At 35.4% G+C, this 22814-nt stretch overlaps 1 protein-coding gene across 1 annotated transcript in view; it reads left to right on the plus strand.

Moving 5' to 3' along the window:
• The window catches only part of NPAS3 (neuronal PAS domain protein 3), a 589216-nt gene that overhangs the window by 167309 nt on the left and 399093 nt on the right, over nt 1–22814 (plus strand). The window contains exon 2 of the mRNA XM_041395897.1: nt 8869–9113. Coding sequence (XP_041251831.1) covers nt 8869–9113 — 245 coding nt within the window. The remainder of the gene's footprint in view (nt 1–8868; nt 9114–22814) is intronic.

Consider the following 22814-nt stretch of genomic DNA (forward strand, 5'->3'; position numbering starts at 1 on the left):
GACAATGCTCTCAGACGGAATTTATGAGAAATGGAATTATGTTACCAAGGAGATAGCATTTACTATAATGAAGAGTAGATCCTAGAAAATGGCCCCTTTTACAGCAGCTCAGAACAGAGCCACAAAAGCAATTGATTGGTCTTGGCATTTAGTCTTATATCAGCTGTGTCATCCATAGCTTCAGGAGTGAGAACACTAATCTGAAGTGACATTTCTGTTCTGGCGGGCTTTTCTGCCCTGATGAAAGCAATTACTTCATTCCTAAATGATAATTTGCAGGAGTTTCAACCACTTTAATTGATAATTTTTTGTTCTGAGAAGTTCAATTGTGAAGTGATTAGCTGATTTGGTAAATAGAAATTTAAGGTGTGAAATGTACAAGTTGCTCCAAGGTAAAGTGCTGTTTATTGGGTGCTGCAAAATTGCTTGATAAAACTGAGGTTTCTCTACTATCAGTAGGCTGGCAATTGCTTAGTTCAACATAGGAAGAAAAAAAAATATGAAAACACTAGTGTTCTAGTGGTAGAATTTGGATTTGAAACTAGTGTATCACAGCTCACTTATTGGTTTCTCTATTGAGGTATACATTAGTTTTAAGAGACTATGCAGGATGGCAAGTTTGTAATGCTTAAAAAAACCTGCCATGTTCCTATTATGATGTTTTAATGACTCACTTTGGAAGTAAATCCTGTTATTTAAACAGTTCGACAAAGGTACTTATTGGTGATAAAGCATTCAGTTTAATGATTAGTTCAAGCATAACTAACATTTCCTTGAACCATGTTTGTATATTTAAAAGAAAAGGATCCTCTTCTGTGAAACCACAACCCCTAAAAACCAACCTCAAGTCTTACTGATATAATAAAAAGCTTGGCTTAATATAGGTATTATTTTTTTATAAGTTTTGCAGTAATTGCTAAAGCACTTTTGGCAAAATAAATTTTTTCTTTCTGCAAGGAAAAGAAAGGTTTTAATAGAAATCAGTTCTGTCATATTTCCCTATACGGTGAAAAAATAATGGTCATTTCATGTGTTAAATGAGAAATATAAAGCAAAAATGAAGGTCAAACTGATTTAGCACATCAAACAGTCTTTGTCAGCCAGGCTTAATATATCCTGAGTTTGTGGAACAAATGAAATTTTGCTGCTATGTTACACTTTGCTTCCAAACAACCATTACAACTGGTTTTATATATTGTGTGAGCATCAGACCATCAAACAGTGCATCTTTACTGACGTGTTGCTGCAGTGATGATCTACAGCAGCAATCTGCCATTTATATAAGGGCAAAATGTGCATCTATATTTAGTTGTGAAATTGGCCTATTATACTCTTGATGTTTACAGAGGCTAACATAAATTAATGGTGACAGCTATGAGCAGTACATTAGTTAAGCAGCAGAGCTTTTACCTTGAACTTGAAGGTTCCAGCTTTAACTTCCAGCATATACTATACAGCTTTCTTCACACATTAAAGAAAGTCTCAAAACATTATTTTTTCTTAGACAGCATTAAATGGTTTTAATTTCTGATCTAGGCCCTTGATGATAATATCCTTTTTTTTTTTTTTTTTTTTTTTTTTTTGCAAATTCTTGCTTGTAAGAATGGTGATTTTTATAATGGGGCAAAAATACACTCCTCTGGGAAGTGTTTGGTCATTGAAAGAGTCTGATTTTACCAACTTGGAACTTGGATGCTAGATATCCTTTGTCTGATAAAAAGAGCAGTTTGAGGAGGCAGTCTGCCTCACTTGGTTATGTACTGCACTTTCACCTGAAAGTCTCTTCATGCAGCTCGTGTCAGAGCAAGTATAGGCACTGTGGTAACTATAGATTCCAGTTAACTATGACCACAGATCTGACAAGTATGTAGGTGTTCAAAGGTTCGCAAGTTAAAATGATGAAGTCTTTGATGAATTTTTGATGGATGAATTTTTAACACAAGTCGACCTTTCTCCTTTGAGGCTGCATGCTAGATTAATTGATAAATAGTGAGACTGAGCAATGTTCGGATCTCCTAAGCAAACAAGTAGAAAAATCCATAAAAATCTGCTGTCTGGCTTCTCAGATCTACTTAAAAAGACAGAAGGTAAAATTTAATGTGGCTTTTGATTTTGGAGGTTTTCCCTTCACAAAAGTAGTGTCCTTTTTTAGACATTGTAACTGTTATTATTAGTGTTGAAGTTCTTGTACTCTGAGTTCAGAAACAAGCTTTGTGAAAAGAAAATCTACGAATGGGACAGCAGAAAGGAAAAAAGAAAAAAGAAAGGGAAAAATATCAAGTCAAAAATTGTCTCAAAAGAAAAGTAATCCCCAAAGATAGCAAAATGTAGTATAGAAATTAGAGGTAAACATATTAACATACTTTCATTAACAATTTTTCAGAACTAATTGAATTAGTCTTAGAAGGTTGAGCGCAGGTTTTTTTCCTCTTCAAATTTACATCTACAGGAGTATTAGCTCTCTTGCTTCATTCTTTTATATTTTGGATCTACTGTACTAAAAAATATCCAGTTTCATGCATATTTGTACAGTCTCTATGGCATAACATTTAGAAAAACAGAACAAAAAAAATTGATAATAGCAAGTCTTAGGCTCATGCCAATGGTGATGTTTGACTTTCAAAGTTTTTAACTGTAATATGTGCAATTACGCAGTGCAGGTTGGTCTCCTTTACTTCCTTCATCTTTCCTGCAGTCTAAATATTTTTTTGGAGTCTGAAAATGTGCACTGCTGTTCAGATTAATATCCACTTGGATTGAACAGTGTTTCTGAGATGCTACTATTAACTTTTGAAAAAACATCAGGAAAAGAGTTATATAGAAGTAAAATCAATAAATATTCCAAATAATTGGGTCACTTAAATATTGATGCTATTCCATTCTTTGAACTTCTAATGAAGTTTAATTGTTCCACAACATCAGTGAAATTAAAGAAGATTTTTATGTGACAGAACATGGCTTATGGGTGGTCACCTATAGGTATAGCAGGACATTATCTTAATGAATTGCCCAGGCATTAAAAGTCAGATTTTAAATGTACTTCTTTTAAATGGACTTAACTGCCCTCATTGTTTTCACTGGTCAGCTTGAAGCCCCAGAAACAGATTCTGAAGGATGTGGCTTTGAGAGAACAGGTAATCGATTATTTCTGTAGTAGTTCACAATGTATAAATGTTTGTATTGGGCAAATTTTCATAATCATCCACTACATTGTATGATATAAATACATAAATTGTCTAAATAGATTATAATAACAGAGGAAGGGACCTAAAGTAGATTTAAATACAGAAATGTCCAAAGTATGGTAATATGGTCACATCATATTAGTGTGGAACAAAGTAAGAAAAAAAGAGCATCTTTCTAGTAATACTCATACAGAATTGCACAAATTCACATCTATGGACTCAGGAGGAGCATAAATTTATTGCTTTATGTAATAATATAATTATGCTCACTAGCAAATAAGCCTGCTTGTGTTCTTTATATTGGGAAAGACTATAAACAAAGGGACATATATAATTTAAAGTCTTTTTGGAGGGCTGAAGGGGCTAGATCACTTATCTGCAAATTTTTTTGTAGCAGATTCATTGTGCACTCTGATGTTGCATAGCCTTTCCTTATATCTAATTTCTTTTCTGTGAAATGGTTGTAACATTCATCTGACTTTGTCCTTCAGAGAGTTGGATACTGTTTATAGTGGACCTTTCAATCCTTGACTTTAAAAGACTAGACTAATAGAAAAATATACACAGAAACATATTGCTTCATTCTCTATAAAATCTATTATAAACATTATTAGATATTAAGTGGAGTTTTTTTATGCTATATCTGGAGTTCTTGCTACTAATCCATATTGTTTTTAGGGGCTTAAGACATTCACTAGTGCTCAGTAACAGCTGAGTTAATAAGTATGAAAATATTTAGTATATAAGAGGAAATGCTCTGTGCTGGTATACTTTTGCATTTCTAAAATTTCTACTGAAATCAGGGAGGATTTCAATGCCATTCTCAAAATTACTGGGCATCCTTTATGCGAGTTTGCCATACTTTTCTGCTTGTGAAGCAAAAAAGTGAATGTGCTTGTGAATGGAAATGAGCAGTAACTATGAAAGCACAACACAGATAAGCTGTCCACTGGCTAAAGTCACTATATCTCGAGTTCAGCAGTCCATCTGTCCCTCAAACCTTGTTTTATGGCTGTTGCTTCCAATCCAATCTCTATTTGTGACAAGTCCAGTGAAGGTACCATAAATCCCAGCAGTGTTGTATGGGGCTGAGCAGAGGGAGACCGATGTTCTGAGCAGCTCTGCTTAGGGGGGTCTCACCTGCATCAGGTTGAAGGGAACAGTGTAGCTGAAATGTAAATGTGAGCTGCCTTTCTAAAACTGGGCAAGTCTGTGAACCACCACTTTCCAAGCTATATTTTGAAAATGCAAGCAAAAATTATTTGTAACTGCAACCATTTCCCTGTTTTCATTCAAAATGCAAATTCATATAATTAAATTATTTCACTGATTTTTCCTGCCCAAACTGAGACACAGAAGAGAGGTATTGTTATGACTCTGAGATTAGCTCAGTTGGTTAGAGCATGGTGCTAATAGCACCAACATCACGGACTCCATCCCAAGCCTAGACCATTAATTTAAGTGTTGGACTTGATGATCCTTGTGGGTCACTTCCAGCTCAGAATCTTCTGTATTCTGTGAATATATGCTAAAAACCCCTTATCTGTGTCAGTATATCTGTTGATATGCTGTAACATGTTTGATTGCCATTAAGTGCTGCAAAAATTAGGATCTGTGATTGTCCCACCTCTAAAGTGACAGATGTTAATTGGTCAGATGTGTGAAGGTTGTGGGTGTGCACACAGATATGGATACATGTATATGCTTATGAATGTAAAGTATATAAAATTATGTGAAATAAAATATGGAGCAGGTTAAGCTTGGAATGACCACAAGCACAATGAAATCACAAGTGAGTTATGAGTACCAATAAAACTTTTATGCAACACCATATTATTATGTCTTCTGCATCTGCTGTGTCTTCAATAGAAAATCTACTTTAGAAATGTCATGTATACCATTTTAGAATTATATGGTAGTATTTATTGTACCCTTTCATCTATAAAAGCCAGACCACCTTTATATCAGTCCATCTGGAAAGGCCCTAAAAGGAAAAATAAAATATATTTTAGAAACCATATCTAAAATAGCATTAGTCTTCAAGCCATTGAGTATCCTGTTTATATGGTCCTGCTTCTCAGAATTATCAGGACCTATCAGCTGGAAACCTCCAAGTCTTCTTTAGAGGACTCTGTATATGGAAATTATATGAGAAATGTCTTCTTAAGGGAATGCAAGAAGTTTCACCACTGTATGACAGCATCATCATTTTACTTTGTACGCTGATCCAATTGTCTTAGCTACTCTCCCTTCTCCACAGGAGTCAAAGAGGGATATTTATATCAAAGAGCAATAGTTATATCCCTCGGGTGTATTTCCCATTGTTACTCTCTTGTTGGTACTGTGGATATTATATGTAGTTTTGCTTGACTGTTGGGGGATCTTCTCTGTCATTTGAGAACTCTTAAACGTGTGGTGCTTGCTTTCTTGGTGCTTTCTGACTGTTTTTGAAAGCCACTTAGTAAACATGTGTATAGTTTCCCACACTTTAATTTTTCTTATTAGCAGAAGAGCCTGTGTATTTCTAAGTTTTTGCAGCTTGATACTTAACAAATTCATTTATGTTCCAAGAACAACCTCTAGTTCCAGGTATCATATGACAGGAAACAAGATGAATTTTGGTCCTGTGTCAGCATCACTGCTTTCTGTTGAGAGAGTTTCACACTCCTCTTTTCTAGCATCCTCTTGGGATTATTAGTGCCAGTACTTTGCTTCATTAAGAGCATCTGACAAAGAAGCTGATGTTGCCTATCAGAATCACAGGTGCCAGAAAGGATTAACAGCCATGTTTAGGTCGTATCTAATGAATTCCTGCATCCTGCTGAGGAAATCACTGCTCCCAAATTAAGGACCCATTTTATCAGCATAACTGCAGTGTCCAACAGTACAGTGTATTTCTCTGGTGGAATTACATGGAGTAGAAATTAGGACTTGTATGCACATATCCACATACGCTCCTTCTTAATTTAGCTTGATGGCACTAGTACCAAGTGCTCCAAGTTTCAAATTCCTTTACTTGATTCACCCTATGAAGCTTCCACAAATGACAATATAACAAATGGTTGGGAGAAAAAGTGAGTTATTCTCAACAATGTTTCTCAAGAGCTTCTTTTGTTTATCATGTCAGCTCCCCATCCCTTCTACATTTTTTGTTGTATATGTTTGAATAACCATAGGTGGCTTTCAAATATTCCTGTTTGCTGACTCACTTTTCAGCTTAACTGACTTCCATTGCAAGCTATTACTGATCCAGTAATGTTTTACGTAAGTTTACATTCCTGAATATTATTCAGTTTGGACAATCTCCTGAAGCCTCTATAGGACTTGTAAACTTGTAAACGGATATAGAATTTGGTGTTTCTAAGGAATATTCTATCACCATTCAATTTCTAACATTTTTCAGTTTTGGAAGTTGCTGAGACCTGTAATTTTTCTGATTTGTTTTACTAGGGATATTTAATAATCTCCCATCTTATGTAGGGCTATAATTAAGTGCTTTAGGAAGAAAGTGTGGACCTCTTGGTGCAAACTTTCAGAACAGATATATAATCTCAGTTTTTCTACTAACTTGATTTGGGGCCTTGCATTCTCAGGCTTGGCTTCTGGGGAAAAAAAGGTGGTGACAGGCAGAAAAGGCCATATCTTGTGCCATGAAATTGAGCTTTCACTTGAAAGCAATGGTGCAGAGACATTTGTCTGCCTTTTCCTTGTATCGCTGTTGTATATATTTAACTTGTGAGGGCATATAACTTCCTTGGAATTAATTGGACAGTTCATACCTCACAGAATTGTAGCTTCCCGTATGTCTGTGTATACATTAAATACTTTTATCTGTTGTATTTAATCCATCTTTTGAGGGATATCCATGATGGTAGAGATCTAAAATTTGACATTCAAGAGAGATGCATCTACAATGAGAATTGTGAAGTCTTATTTTTCAGGTACTTTTTTTCTAGAATATAGTTTACAAATCAAGGTGCTAGCATTCTATATAGAGTTTATAAACCCAAGTATGTACTTTACTGTGTCATTCAGTAGGATTCTATATCTTTACCTGTGGGTAAGAATGTGCTGTTTCCTCCCGTATTTTTATTTCACCATTCCTATTTCTTAGCCAGACTGTCTTTTTAAATGTAATTGCTATTGGTGTGGAATTGTAGGGAATGTAACATGTTAACCATACTAAGGGAACTGTCATGGAGGGATTTCATTTGTGTGTTAAGGGCCCAGCTGATATGCCCTTCCAAGTCTGAAGTGGCAGAGATGGCTACAGAAATGCAGGTGGTTATGAATATTAAAGCAAGAGAAACTCTTCACTTTATTCCCAAGTTAGAAAAACAGGTAAATAGTGCTCTTAGCTTCATGGTGTTTTATCTGCATGCCTCAATGCTACTGATTCACTTCATATGTCAGAGTGCTTTTGTAGATCTCATCATTATGACTTTTTTGTTGATAAAGGCAAGGTTTCAGGAAGGGTTGTGGAAGCTGGAGGGAAGTATTTGTTATTCCATTATATACTGGTTATATTCTACTTCTGTGGTAAAACAACTACTAGCTAATGGAATTGTGGCTTTAACTTAATTAAATTAGTAGTTAAACAAATAAAACAAGGGAAGGATAGACCCTTAATGAGGTACAAGAACAGTTTCTACTCACCTTGCACAGTGATGGACGGACACCAGCCCCAGCATCAGCACCAGCCTGAGTCTACCAAGGCAGATGTATTGTGAAGCTTATGATATCCTGAATCGAACACTTTACTTTGTGCAAAAAAAAGAAATAAGCCCCCAGGTGTTAACCACTGTCATCCCACTGCATTCAGGAATTTTACACCAATTAAACAAAGAGTACAGGAGTAAAATCTGAGTTATTTTTATGTGTTCTGTATTGGTGGTAGCAAATGATACATTGATAAACAGGACTAAATTAATGTCTTTGTATTTCCAACAGTTCAGTGTAAAGCAGAAGGTCCTTTCTGATGAAAAATTTGTCAGTCTGCCATGTATGTGGTAGTGAATTACAGTCAGAAATGGGAATCACATAACTATGTGAACAGCTTTCTCGCCCCACTGACAAAGTTTATTGCTTCCACTGCAAAGACAGTTGAACAACTTCTAAGCAACAGCTTCATGAAACAGAGGAATTTTCACATTATTACACCAGACTTACACTTCTGTGTCTCAGCAGTTAGTGTACAACCTGTTTGGTCATCTTGGCTGCACTGCAGCTCCAGTCTGAGGTGGCAAACACTTGAATAATCTGTTTTTAACCTTCTCCCAAGACTCAGAATTTGACAAAAATTAAGGCAAAATTGGCTTACAGTGAGTCAGGAGAAGCAACGGCACCTAGACAGATAAACCCCATATGTACACAGTATTCTTGGGATTTTTTTCTTGAGACTGACAGCAGACAAGGAAAAGGCAGGCTAAAAAGGAAGTGGGTAAAGTGATTTAAGAGTAGTTACATACTATGTCAGCTAACACTGAAACTTAAATGTTATTGTTAGTTTCAGTCATTCAAGTGTGAAGTACCATTTTATATATCCTGAAATTTGTAGATCCATATGCAACAGCATTTTGAAAATGTGGTAATGTGAAGAAAAGACCAGCAGTGAAAAAGTAAATTGGTTAAATGTGACAACACTAATACTGATGAATGTTCTACTTTCTTTATTTTCTTTCAGTTTACAAGCTTTGAGGAAGGAAAAGTCCCGTGATGCTGCTCGCTCTCGCCGGGGAAAGGAGAATTTTGAATTCTACGAGTTGGCAAAGTTGTTGCCACTGCCTGCAGCCATTACCAGCCAGCTTGACAAGGCATCCATCATCCGACTTACAATTAGCTATCTGAAAATGAGGGACTTTGCTAATCAAGGTGATCCTCCATGGAACTTGAGGATGGAAGGACCTCCACCTAATACATCAGTAAAAGGTATGGAGTAAATATTGTTGTGTACTATAGAATATGGCAGCCTTTAGTAACCTCTACATTGAAATTTTTACCTTCATCCTTTCTTCTTTCCCTGCATATCAAATCCTTTAAAGGGATTCAAATGTGGAAATCTGAGGTCTGCATGAGAAAGACACCATGTGAAGGTGAAATAAACCTCTTATTTTAATTATTTTTTATTTAACAACAAACCTGTGATGTAACTATTACAGCTGTAAGTCTTCTGGGTGATGTAGACTAAATTCTTTCAAGTTATTTACCTGTTATTGTGTTGCTTTGTTTTAGTATTTTATATAAGTATATGTTTGAGAGGAAAATTACATTATTCCTTGATTTGAGAACTCAGTCTCTTAATTTTCTGGCTATACCTTAAAGGTAGAATCACATATTTCTGAAGTTTGAAAGCATCACATCCAAATACTTAAATCTTCAGCTGAGAGACTAGGATATTATTTATCTTCTTGTAATGGCTATAGAAATTATTTTGACTTCTGAGCCAGTAGGTATTTATCAACAAAATAGACTGTTTTCAGTATTAAAACATCTCTTTTCATGCTCAGACAAGCAGTTGGGACCAAAAGCAGTGTTTAGATGTGAGTTGCCACAAAATAGAAGCTGTGTGTATGTAAGCTCCTAAATAGTCTTTCCAATGACCTCTGTAAAGCGGACTTTTTTGGTAATCTCATTTTTTCGACTAATGCAACCCATCTGTATGAGTGTCATCTCTGTCTGATTAGTGTTTTAAATTAGGGAGTAAGTTGCAGTAACAGAAATCAGGGTTACCAAACCTGAGATTTGTGGGTGTCCTAGTTTTGACAGCACAGAAAACTCCTTTATTTTTGCTTCTGCTCTCACATTTTGAAGGAAACATATATTTGGAAGAGGCATATGAGATTTGAGCACTTCAGGTTTTTTCCAGGAATCATGAACTATAATCTATTAATCTACATTAAACTAGATAGAATGTAGGTAGCATGAGGCAAACAAAGAAGCCACCTCTAAGGGTTGAGGGAGGAAGTAGAAATAGAATCTTGTTTATCAGCCCACAGCTGTCCATGAAGAGTTACTTGTATTGATGGTGCAGAGGGCTTTTACCTGCTCTTCCATTTAAAGGAAGTGATATTATTTAAGGAAAGTTAAAATTTTAAGTGGGTGGAGAGAGGTATGGAGGGCAAAAACCAACACAGATTCAGATTGAGGATTTAGTAGCTGGACATAGTTCCATCATTTCATGTATTTAATTTATATTATCTGCCACATCATATATAATTCTCATGGAGATAAAAAAAAGCAATAATTACATCATCCAAGGCATGAGTGTAACATGGTTCATTAGGCTTCTGATATAATATGCAAATGTTCCCCATTTTTGCAGGATGAGAGTTTATTCTCAGGCAATTAAACATTTTTTCAAGGTAGATGTCAAGTGGACTCTGCTGTTCAGTCTATGATCTGTCTGTGCTTCTACAAGATGTCCTGTGTTACTGAAACTCTGAGCTCTGCCAATCTCTGTATATTTTCAGAGTATCTGGGATTTATTTTTCATTATCCTCTTCAGGATTATATACCTAAATACAGAATCTTCCTTTTTGCGTAAAAATTCTAATGAAGAGAAGAATTTTAAGGAAAAACAAAATCTTATTCTTAGACAACATCATCAATAGTCTGATCTAGATTAATGTTTCTCCCTAAAACAGAGCTGGGTAAACATTTAATGTCTCTTCACCCTATCTGATACAATAACCCTTCCCCTCCAGCCGTGTAGTGCTATGATTCTCATTCCTTTAGGTGCCAGGGGTGTGGGGGCTCAAGAAGGGGTTTTGACATTTGTTTCTCCTGTTTGGGTGCTTATCTTAATACTAAGTAGGATTGTATTATTTATGTGCAGTACATTGAAACAGTGCTTGATGAAAGTGTGTTCCATTGTATAAGAATTCCCCATAAGCAAGTTTAACTGTATAGTACAGGTATATTTTATGACTTCACGAGTTCTCCTTACATAGAAACCAGTTAAAACATTCTGATGAAACATTCATGAAATTACATCAAAAGAAATTCAGTTTCATTTATTAAGGTTGCTTTTTGCTGCCCTTGAAGAAGTTTGTGTGTATAAACAAGCTCACATAAATAGCTTGCAGGTCCATGTGAAGTATCGATGATAAACCTACAATAAAACACTAGACATTATACTTTGTATGTGCACAAGCAATCTTCTGAATGGATTTAAAGGTATTTGGGAAATTATTTGAGAGGTACTTACATTGTAAAGGTAACTGTGATTTTTTTTTTCTTCCCCCAAATGTGTTGACCTGCTTGTGTTAATAATTCATTTTAAAAGCTTAGTTTTAAATTTTTCCCCCAGTACTGAACAGCAATTTAATAATTTTAATTCAGTATTTCAGGAAGGTCCTTTACTCTGCCCTGTATTTATCACAGCTTTTCTTAGAAGTCTGTCAAGGCTGATGAGTTTGTTTTCTTATGCCTATTGTGTAGGGATCACTAGAACTTGTGCTTGCAAATGAGCGCTCAGGTAACTCAATATAATATTTTCGGAGTCAATTACTTCATGGAAATATCTTGAGCAATTGGAAAGTAACAGATAGTTTTCTCCATTATTTTATAAATATCTGTATTGTTATAATACAGAGCAAATCTGCAATGAACATTATGCATTATTCAAGAAATGGCCAGGCATTCTCAGCAGTGTTTCAGCTAAATAACTGATGATTGTAACCTTTAAAGAAATCTCATTGTGGTGACTATTGGTAAATCATTTCTCCATTCATAGTAATCTTTATTTGGAGGCGATCTAAAAACCATTATATCTTTTATTAATCTTAAAAACAATAGCCAATGATTTGACATTTGCTAAAAATTGGAAAAAAATTTCCATCCTCCAGTACAGCAGACTTCAGTCATTTTTCTTTTGGTATATTCTCTGAGACTTTGTGTGTAGGAAATCTCAGTCCTTATAAGCAAATACACACACAGCTTAGAGTAGATAAGCGTAAAGACAGTTCTTAAAGACTGGGGTGTGATTCTATATAGAAGAAAATATCAATATGTTACTTATAGTCAGTAGGAATAAAATTTTCAGTCTTTGATAGTACATACAATGTGTTATCAATAACAGTACTATTCTCCTCTGTTTCCATCCTTCCAAAAGTCTTTCTTCCAGTTCTGCAATATGTTTTGAGGACAACAGTAAATGAGCTGCTTACCAATTTTTCGAACTAAAATGTGAGTTTTCTGAAAGTTGGCTGGAAATAGAATATTTTCATTGTATTTACTGTGTGTTCAGGCAGAAAGTGATGCCTTATGTCCCATGGAACTTGAAATCCTCTTGTGCATTCTGATACTAGGCCCTGTAGTCCTGTTCCAACATCAAACTCTTGGGAGGACCTTTGTATTTTGGAATATTGTCTTCAAATTATTGACTTTAAATTTCATTGCACTTTTAGCACAAATTGTTTCTCAAAGCATTCAAAGATCATGCAAATGTTCATGTTCTTTTCTACTTAGTCTTTTTGCTAAGCCACATGTTTTTCCTTTTTTTTTTTAAGTAGTGGAAAGAGGAAGGGAGAGGAGGACTGTGAGGCACGGTGATGTTCTTCATTATGTTGAATGTGTTTGGATGACGTAAAGTCACACTGTGTATTTTGGTTTTGGGCAATCTTTGGGACATTCGTTCTGACTCAGGACTACTGCCACTATAAAAAGAAGGCTCATGACCTTGAACAGAGTTTCCAAGTTTTGAAACAGAAAATAAATCCAGTAATCTGTGCCTAATTTTGCAAATCCTTGTCCTGTAATTTACCATGAAGGCATTGAAATAGTTGTCATATTTTAATGCTTTTATTTTACACTGAAGTGAGGTGTTAATTTCTGTCTTTGGAGATACAAATAATTTTGCAAGGCCACGAGTCTTATTTCCTGTTGAACGATGTGACATGTGGAAACTAGAATATGTAAGGCAACTTTGGATATGTCAAGTTAAAAGTGAGCTTATAATTTTTATTTTTCTATGCCAAAACTTTACGTTTTATGCTACCTAAGTAAAAAATCTCTTACGTCTGCTGTAAAAGAGATGAGTGAGAGATTGTAACAAAGGAGTGAAAAAGGATTTCAGTAAATAGTACTGACTGACTGGTACTTGTGTAAAAATGTCACTGTTAGTTTAGCCATCTCTACTTTTGGTGTTCCATATTCTGCAATTAGGTGGTTTTAAACATTTGTATTCTGGAATTAATATAGAAGGGTAGTAGGAGAAATCAGATTCTCTCAGAAGTATTTGTGATGAATTGAAATATTTCTCATCCAAATTGTTCCAGTTCAATGTAAGTAAATACAACTCTGAAAAGTTCCTTGCCATAAAGCACTCAATGTTCAAGTCTCTATTGGTAGAGACATTAAAAAAAAAAAAAGGGGTAAACACAGGAAGAAAAATTACACTTTAAAACAAAACTGCACATTTTTCCTCCAAACTAGCATGTTTTTCAAAGGTTCCATTCTAAAAATAAACCAAGTTTGTAAGTCTAGGCTGAAAATGAACTTGATGTCATATCATATTGCAGGGCTTGAGGTTGAGGAAATAAGTCCAGCACTTTGAATTCTGTGGGAAAGAAAACAAGCAATAATGATAATTGGAAAGTATGGTAATTGTTATTCCAAATGTCAAGTGGAATTACTTTCATTAATTTAAATATCTTTTTCTAATATTTTTTGTGCTAGATATGTATGCGTTTATAAGAGACGAATATTTTGTTCTCTTCTGCATGACCTCATTGTGGAAACACTTTAAATAACATTACCTGTTGTTAGCCTTTAATATTTTAAATGGAGTGTTGTCTTCTGAGCAGGAAGTGCAAGACAGTGCAAACCTTTGCCTGCTAAAACCCACAAGCCTTCCGGTAAGATCAACCTTCTGTTCTGAACCCCTACATAATTCTCTCAGGGAAACCATCTATAAGGCCAAGTAAGGATTACTTTGTTCCATAGTGTTTTTGGCCTATGGCATTGTTTTTCAAAGTTTGATATGAAAAACTCAATCAGATGAAAACAAGATGAATTGATGGTATTCCTGGATACGAAAAGAGTCTCCAATTCCAGATCCCTTGTGCAGAATTTCTGCTCTCATGCTGGAGAATTCAGATAGCCCTGTAATTTATTTCTCCCTGCCTTGCAGGCATTGTACTTATGAAAATCTAAACCCTGTTTATATATAGGCTACTGTTGTGCTCTACGTATCAGTATCAACCACTGATTGTAAACATAATGTTTATCCATTGTAAACCTGTTGATGTGGCAGTGCAGCCATAGGCAGAGGTACCTTAGTCTTTGACCTATTGCATGAGTTAATGATGATTAGGTTTTTTTGGAATGTAACAGAAACCAAGTGCTGAAAATTTCTGGAGGTCAGTGGTAAAACACGAATGTTCCCTGTGAGAATTATTGATGGTTTTCTGGTATGAAAGACATGGGACCCAGAATGAGGTAGCTCTGTTTGAATATCATTGTCATAGACAAGACGAATTGAATATGGGACTGAGTTGGTGGTGGCCTGGTGATAAGTGATCATTACCTGACTGACTTCAAATTTGGCAAATGAGGGAGGGTGTCAACAATATGCTTTGTGCCTTTCAGGGACTGTTTGGATAGTGGGGAAACTTAGGGGTGAAACTGATCATGAGGAAAAGTGTTGATGGAAAAAATTAGAGTAAAAGCTAGAACTAGAACCCCAAAGATTAGAACCCCTAAAAAAAAAAAAAAAAAAAAAAAAAAAAAAAAGAAATTATAATTTCCTATGCGCCTGAAAACTCTAAAACTGTGTCCTTTTCCAGAATGACAGTAAAACAATTAACTGTGTGTGTGTATTTATAGAAAACTTACAGGGTTAAAGGGAAATATACAGCAAGATAAACTGGAATGTCTAAGGTGCAGAATATTGGCCAAGACAAGTAGAGACATGAAGAAAAAAATCTAATGGGATTAGAGGAATTCAAGAAACAACAGGTTTATGTGTGTTAAAAATGTTAAATAATTCTGGCAACAGTATAGACTCTTTAGCAGTAAGGGATAATAAAATTTCTAATGATGCAGAAAAGGCAGAAGAGTTTGATAAGGTTTATTTAAGTGCTTGCTTATACAGAATCAATTCTACAAGTCTTTGTAGTTCAGGTTACAATAAAATACAATTTTCAGGACGATACATACTTTGCAAGTGCTGTTGTACTGAACTGTTTCAGCCTCAAAGCATTATAGGCAGAATACTGGGACATTTCCTGCGCTAAAGGGATAAAAGTAAGATTGTTATATTTTTTCAACAACCATGGATAAATGGGAAGTAATAATTATCAAACAAACCTAGCTTAAACATCTGAAATTGCAAGTCCAGTTAACTAGGATTTGCATTGTATACTGAAGTATTTTTAAGGCATTTGGAGTTCTAGTTCATAGCAATTATGGTTTTGAAATATTGTAAGAATATTCTGTTGGCAGAACCAAGTTAAACTCATTAACTGTATAATTAATTGCTCTTGGAAAGCAGATTGAAGTGATAGTTGCTATTAAGAAAGGAGTTTCTGTTTTTATACAGAATCGGCTCTGGATATGATCCTCAAGAAACTGGGATTAAACATGGCTTGAATGCTGATTTCAAATTTTCAAATTACAATGATGTTTGTATCGTAGACAATGATCTATGCAGCTTAGTAAATCAAACCTAAAATTTATTTGTTTCAGTATGAGAGTGTTGTTTTCTTTTATGTTGTTGTAGTTATTATTACTATGACTTCTGCTATTACTACTATTATTATTTTAATGTTGTCATTGCTGTCCTAAATGCTAGGCTACTGGAGTTAAAGGACTTGGGAAGGTTTTGGGTTTTTCTGAAGCAGAACAGGAATAATGGGAAAAGCATTTCAAGTTCAGTTGTCTTTTTTTTTTTTTTTTTTTTTTTTTTTTTTTTTTTTTTTTTTTTTTTTTTTTTTAATGAGGAAAGGCGTAAAAAGAACCTACCAGATCCTTCCACTTCCGCTAGCAGAAATGAGTGAATGATTTACTTTCTCATGGTGCTTTATTTGTATCGTAAAAAGTTCTATCCATCACTTCTGTGGAGACACAAAGCATTTACTGCTGATAACAAATTAATACTTGTTCTAAAATGTTGTCAATCAGATGTCAGTCTCTAGGAGAGTTGTTTATTGCTAGAACTTTACCTTGGAACTTAACAATTAAATGGGAAAACAACCAAACAGTAAGTGTTTTAAGAGCAAGGAAATAGAAAAGATGACATTAGTGTCTTTTCTCTCACTCACAGCCGCTACTGCATTTCTATTCTATTACACTGGATTTCATCTTCCTTTCTCTTCTTGTGCAGTTACAATGATTTGGTCAATATTGCATATTTATTAACTTCTTTTAATATAGTTTATTTTTCTTAGCTATTTGAGGGATTTTTTTTGAGTCCAGAGCTAAAACTCCAAATATCAAAATATCTTCCTCTTGGATTTGGTGTCCAGGGTTGACTCTCTCCTTTTTGTAGTCCTTCATCTTCCTCTACATGTGTGCATCCTTAATGCAGCCTTTGTAATGAAAACAATCTGGTGAAGAATGTTACTATTTAAAAGAAACTCCAAAGTTTTAAACTTTTCACTTCATTCTTTCTTCCTTCAATGTGGATGACTTTCTGTGTACAGTAGTCCTTAGCATGTCAATACAAATTCACTCCAAAGTTGAGAACATACTTTCCTCATTCATGCTAAAGCATGGTGGGTATTGTCATTACAATTCATGGTTGAGAATATTGATGGGTTGGCTGAGCAGGTTTTGGCAAAAGCATGGGCTTCAGACTTGCAGAGGTAAATATATCAGTATATATTGATGGCTGCTTTGGCTCCAACATTAGTAGTGATACTAAAATAAAGCAGGGAAAACTTTCAAATTAAAATTTCAACTTTCAAATTAAAAAGAAATTAATTTCTTTTCACCATAATGATATGGATTTTCATCCATTAGAAATTTCTGTGTAAAAGTCAGTGCCACAAGATCCGCTTTTCCAAAGTTCTTAATGAAATGCTTCCATATGATTTTTACATTCATGTTTTATATTGCATGGGTTAGCTCCAGGTGGTCTTTTTTAGAAGCATGAATATCTTAAATTATATGTGCAGTCTACAAAACTTTTTGGAATAATGCATGTGATGGGGTTAGCCAATTACAGATGTGCAATGAATCCGGTGTGCCAAAAGCGCTTGTTCTGCTTTTTGCTTGTAGTAATCAGGAACAGTAATCACTTCTGTAGTTTTTGATATGTAAAACGAAAAAAGGCTGTTGCTATCTGCAGATTGCAATATCTTATGGAACTTCTATTTGTCTTTTTATGCACCCTTTTCTGAGCAGAAGGAAAGTGTCTTTGCTATGAAGAGTGCTTTGGACAAAGCCTCAGTCAAGCTTAATATCGTAGCGCACCATTTTGCAAATGAAAGCGATTGAGGAATAGGATCTTGTGGTTGGATTTAATAGTTTTAGTGCAGCGTTCATACCTTGGTCTCCTCAGCTGGGCAGAGAATGTAAGGACAAATATAAAGCCCTGCTGCATTCAACAGAGCTTAGTCTTCTATTATTGTAGCTTATTGGTTTTTCTGGGTCATCTGAACTTCTACCATATATCTCCCATTGAATGAATCCTGCTTTTAGATGTTGTTGAGGGATAGCTATTGCAGGGCTAATAAATACATCTGTATGAAGAAATGGGTTAACCAACTGATAATTAATCCAGCAAAAACCTAGAAAAATCCCCAAATAAACAAATTTAAAAAAACCCAAACAAACAGATTGGGGCGCTTAGTGGGAATAAAGCACTGTAACTGAATGGGCTTTTACAATACTTGTTTTACCAAGAGTTACATCACTCTATATTGCAAGTCAAAGATTATGACTCAAAGAAAATATTTGGTCTGAAAGGAAGGAAAACACAAAATATTTTTTGAAATAGAAAACCTGTTTCCCATATCATGTTTGCAGTTGTACATTTCCTAGCATTTTCCCAAGTGACTGTCTCCATATTTGGAGCAAATAATAGAGCCCTGGAAGGGAAGCATATGCATTTAATAATAATATTTATTTTCATGTAATAGTTATATTAGATCCCTCTGATCAGCTGAGCAAGATTTAGATACTGATGGTAGATCCAGCAGTTTTAAAAACCAAAGTGTACTGATTTTATATCTATATAATATGCAAGTATAACCACAGTCTGACCAAAGTTTGGCCACAATATCAACACGGCTTAATTTCTGCAACTGTTCTCTTTGAAGCCAGAGGAATGAAATCGAGTTTCCACCAAATCCCTATGCTCTTGTGGTCTCCCATTTCAATCAGGGATATAAAGTAGAATACAATGAATCCATAGTAAAGACTTTCCCAGGACATTAGAGAGATCAGTAAAAACTGTTTTCATTAGCTGTCAGTAATTAAAGAACACCCTTCATATAGAGCTTACAATTTAGAGAACATGTAAGCCTCTATATCTACCCAAGATCATAAGCAAAATAAGAATCACTACACAGCTGGGGAACTTGTGTTGTTTTAAAATATTAAGCTCCCTTAAGGAAGATAATTTTCTGTTTATTTGTTAGCTTTTAAGCCAAAGTGAATATTTTTATTTTAAATTTCAAAAGTTTTAGTCACTGCACTTTCTGTTACTATGGAAGGAAAGAAAGGCAAGTGCCTCACAAAATACTTAAGCACCAATTGTGCCAGAGTTGTTTTCCTGAATGGAGCTGTTAGAAAATTCTTACCTTCACATCAGTATTTGAGCTCATCATTCCCTATAATTGTTACATACAGAGTTAACTGAGTGCATCTGCACAAGAATGTGTGTGTTGTCACTTTGCATTCTACATGTGTCCTATAGAAATTCTTTTTGCTTTGCTTTGCATGGGATGATACCACATGCAAGTACAAAATTCTGTGTCTTATTTCATCATCTGTAAAATACTTAAACACATATTTATAACCATAAAAGGAAGACAGAGAAATAGCTTTGTTCACATTTTAATACATATAGACAATTCCCAAACTTTACCTATAGCAAAAATAATATTGTAAACTATATAACTGCAGATCATACAGAAAACCATTTCTACAAAAGATAGGGAAAATCAGGAACTGTTTTTTTATTTTCTTCTGTAGGTATGCATAGTATTTCTACAATTATAAAAGCAATTGTATGTCTATACATCCCCTTTCAAATTTGAATACTGTGTATGTGAGCTGTTTCTCATCCTCTTGATGCAGAACAGTGCTGATAATGCTAATAGAGAAATTGAGGCATATACAGATTTAGGGCTAGCTTTTCAAAAGAGAACAGCACTCCAACTGGAGCCAGATTTCAAAAGATCTCTGATCCTATTCAGCAACAAAATAAATAGCCAGATTTTCAAAAGATTTCAGCACTTTGGTAATCTGATCATAAGAAGCAGCTGCTGAGCACATTTGCAAAGCCAAGAGTGACTTTTCAATATCTCCTAAGAAGTGTGTGTTAGAGCAGGAAATAGAGCCCTCTTCCCATGTCCCAAGTCCAAGAGTCTAGTTCTCAACCAGTAACACTATACTCATCTCCTTGGCAAGAATGCTGTACTTAATGAAAGGAATTTTGACCCATTTAGGATTTTAACCCATGTCTATAAGGAGATATTTTTCAGAATAACATGAAGATTTGCACTCAGGGTAGGTAATGAAGAAATCTAATAGGAGGAATATTGCTAATCCATTTTATATTGAATCTCTGTGTTATATTGTCTTAATTAGGTGTATCTCATAATAAAGAAACCCTTCCTTTAGTAATTTTAAAAGATTTTGTAGTCCATTGCCAATCTTTTAAATGTCAAAAGAAAAAATATAATGACTAGGTATTCTAAAAAAAAATCTACAAAAGTCTATAGTGTGTATATTGTATGGCAAGTCCAAGTGTGATTGTTTTTCTGTGCACTTCCACCTTCGTAAAACAGTCCAAGTGTATAACTTTTATTTTTTATTTATATTTTAAATGGTTCTTTCTATCCCTTCCTGGAGGTGAATAAATGGGGTGTTTAATTTTGTTCTTCTGAAGATAATTTTTTTTTTGTCATCTATTTAATACTCTAAAACACCATTTTCTCTTTACCTGTTTCTGCTTATTTCATGTATCAGTGCTGTCATTTATTCTTCTTGTCCTGCTTTGTGTAGCTTCTATCTCTTTGGCCTTTTTTTTTTTTTTTCCTCTGCTATCCTTTTACTCCAACACTCTATTCTGAAGGTTTAAAGAGTAAGTTTTCTTTCACGAATGTTACTAAGGAGCTGTGAGGAAAATTAGTAACATTTGGCTTTAGTTGGTTTCTTCAACATCCTCATGGAGTTTCTTGGTTCTCCAACAAACTCATTAGACATAAAGGAACTGTATTTTGCATACAGGCAGCTTTGTTGAGGGGCCATTTGCTATGTGTCTATTCAGCCATCACTAGCTTGGAATTAGCCCAAGAGATGTTCCTTGGGTGGAAGCATCTGGCAAAGTCAGTGCTCAAATAGCTTTACACCATGTGCTCCTTAGCAGTTTTGGCGTATTTTGGTCTCCAGCAGTGATTATGCCAGACAGTGAATGTGGCATGGCATACCTGTGAAGGTGTCCATATCTGCCTTGGCAGGGTTTTCATTTTGCCTGTCAAAGAGGAAGGTGAATTTGGAGACGGCGTTTGTTCAGTCTGAATGGAGCTGCGCACAAAGGGTGCCCACGGTGGCTGTGAGATGGTTGCTGCTGGAGGCACGGAGCACTCGTGGCACTGTTGTGTTGCGGTACAAGGCTGAGCAGCTCTGATTAGCATCCAGGCTGACTTCTTGCAGACCCAAGACAGAACCTCATCCAGTATTTTCTGCATTTGTTTGAGACATAGTTATCTCTTTGGAAAGTATCTAATGTTGATGTAAGCGTTTAAATGATAAAGAATCAACTACATTCCTGGGCAGATTGTTCCAACGGTTAATTACTGTCACTGTGAAAAAAGTGTGCCTCATTTGTAGTCTTATTTCAGCTTCAGCATCCAAACACTGGATCTTGTTATGCCTTTTTTGCTAGATTAATGAGCTGCCTACTGTCAGAAATCTTTTCCACATGTAGGTATTGTGATCCTCTTAACCTTCTTTTCAGTAACTAAATAAATTGAGCTTTCTTAGTCTTTCACTATATGGAATGACTTTTAGAAGTCTAATCATTCTTGTAGCTCTTACTTGAGTCGTATCCAATTTTCTAAATATTTTGAGAATGGAGAAAACTAGAGCTGAACAGAATATTTCAGTAACAGTGTCATACAAACCTAAAGTAAAACTTGCAGTAGCTATTCCAGTGTGATATTCTTTGGTTTAACCAAGTGACATGTATTTGATATACATTTTCGTGTAATATAGACGTGCCATTTTGGTGGGTTTTTTACTTTGGGAATTAACCTGAATGTCTGTCTCATTGTGATGTGGTTCTGGATTCTTTCTGCTGATAAGGATTGAACAATGTCAAGAGGTGAATTCTCATGAATAATTGTGAATACTGAAGGTTACCCTTGATTTTATATTTTGTTTCAATGGCATAATTCTTCCAGTAAGAATAGTTTGTGATAGAAAGAACTGGACATAGAGAACAGGTACCACAAGGTGAGACTGGGGAAGTAATCTTCTGGGGCAAGTGGGTTTCAGAGTTAGGATATTGAATGGGCCAGGATAGCACAAGTGCAATATTCTCTTACCCACAGACTTCGGAAGATTTCTCAGAAAAAAAAAATCTATTCAGAGTTGTCTGGAAAGTTCCTTATGACACCTTCCAGTCTGATACCTGTCTTATTCATACAACATGTATTGCCATGTTGGGTATCAATATCACATCTGGACAAGGGAAACCCCAGCACAGTCAAACTGAGTGATCTTAGGCGATCCTTCCGAAGCACACACAAATGGTTCCCTTCAACCCAAACCTGCCTCAGAGTCACGTCTACAATCCTAATACAGTGGTGCACAGAAATTAGGGATCTCTGAGGAAAAGTAACTGACTTTCTAAGAAAGCATATTAACTGAAGCCAGAATTTGTATGAAAATAGAAGGAAAAATATTCCTCCTGAATTCAGTCTTCCCCTGGTTCAAAATTAGAGTTAAGTGAACTCAGACTATCTGCATGATTTGAGTTCAGCTGTCTCTAGTATTTCCAAGTAGTGAAAAGAGATGAGACATGTCTTCAACCAAAAAATGGCTGCTTCAGAGTCAGGTAGTTTCTTCAGAAGTGGAAAGAAAGCCACAGATTTTGCCAGTGACTTCCTTCAGTTGTGTTCTCAACAGTAAATTCTGTAACAAAGGTTTCAAGCTCTCGACCATTTACCACTGTGAATCACTCTGGGAGAAAGATATTTTACTTTCTTTTAAATCCCATATAAAAGCAGTCTCCTGGGACTTCTGGGTCAATTCCTTTAACTTTCAAAAATGCAGTTGCACTCAGTTAACTTTCCTAGCCCAGCCAGCAATTTTTGGTCAGCTCAGGGGAAACTGCTTCAGTCCTCACTTCAGAGTCCCAGGATTTCATCTCTCCTGAAAAATTTGGTGTGATTTCAGAACTTAGGCCTTGCTTCTGTTCAGAACTTAGGTCTTGCTTGTGAAGTGAGTAAGAAA

This window comes from Onychostruthus taczanowskii, unplaced genomic scaffold (genome assembly GCF_017590055.1).
Source record: "Onychostruthus taczanowskii isolate IOZ18803 unplaced genomic scaffold, ASM1759005v1 scaffold1, whole genome shotgun sequence".
Classification (NCBI taxonomy): domain Eukaryota; kingdom Metazoa; phylum Chordata; class Aves; order Passeriformes; family Passeridae; genus Onychostruthus; species Onychostruthus taczanowskii.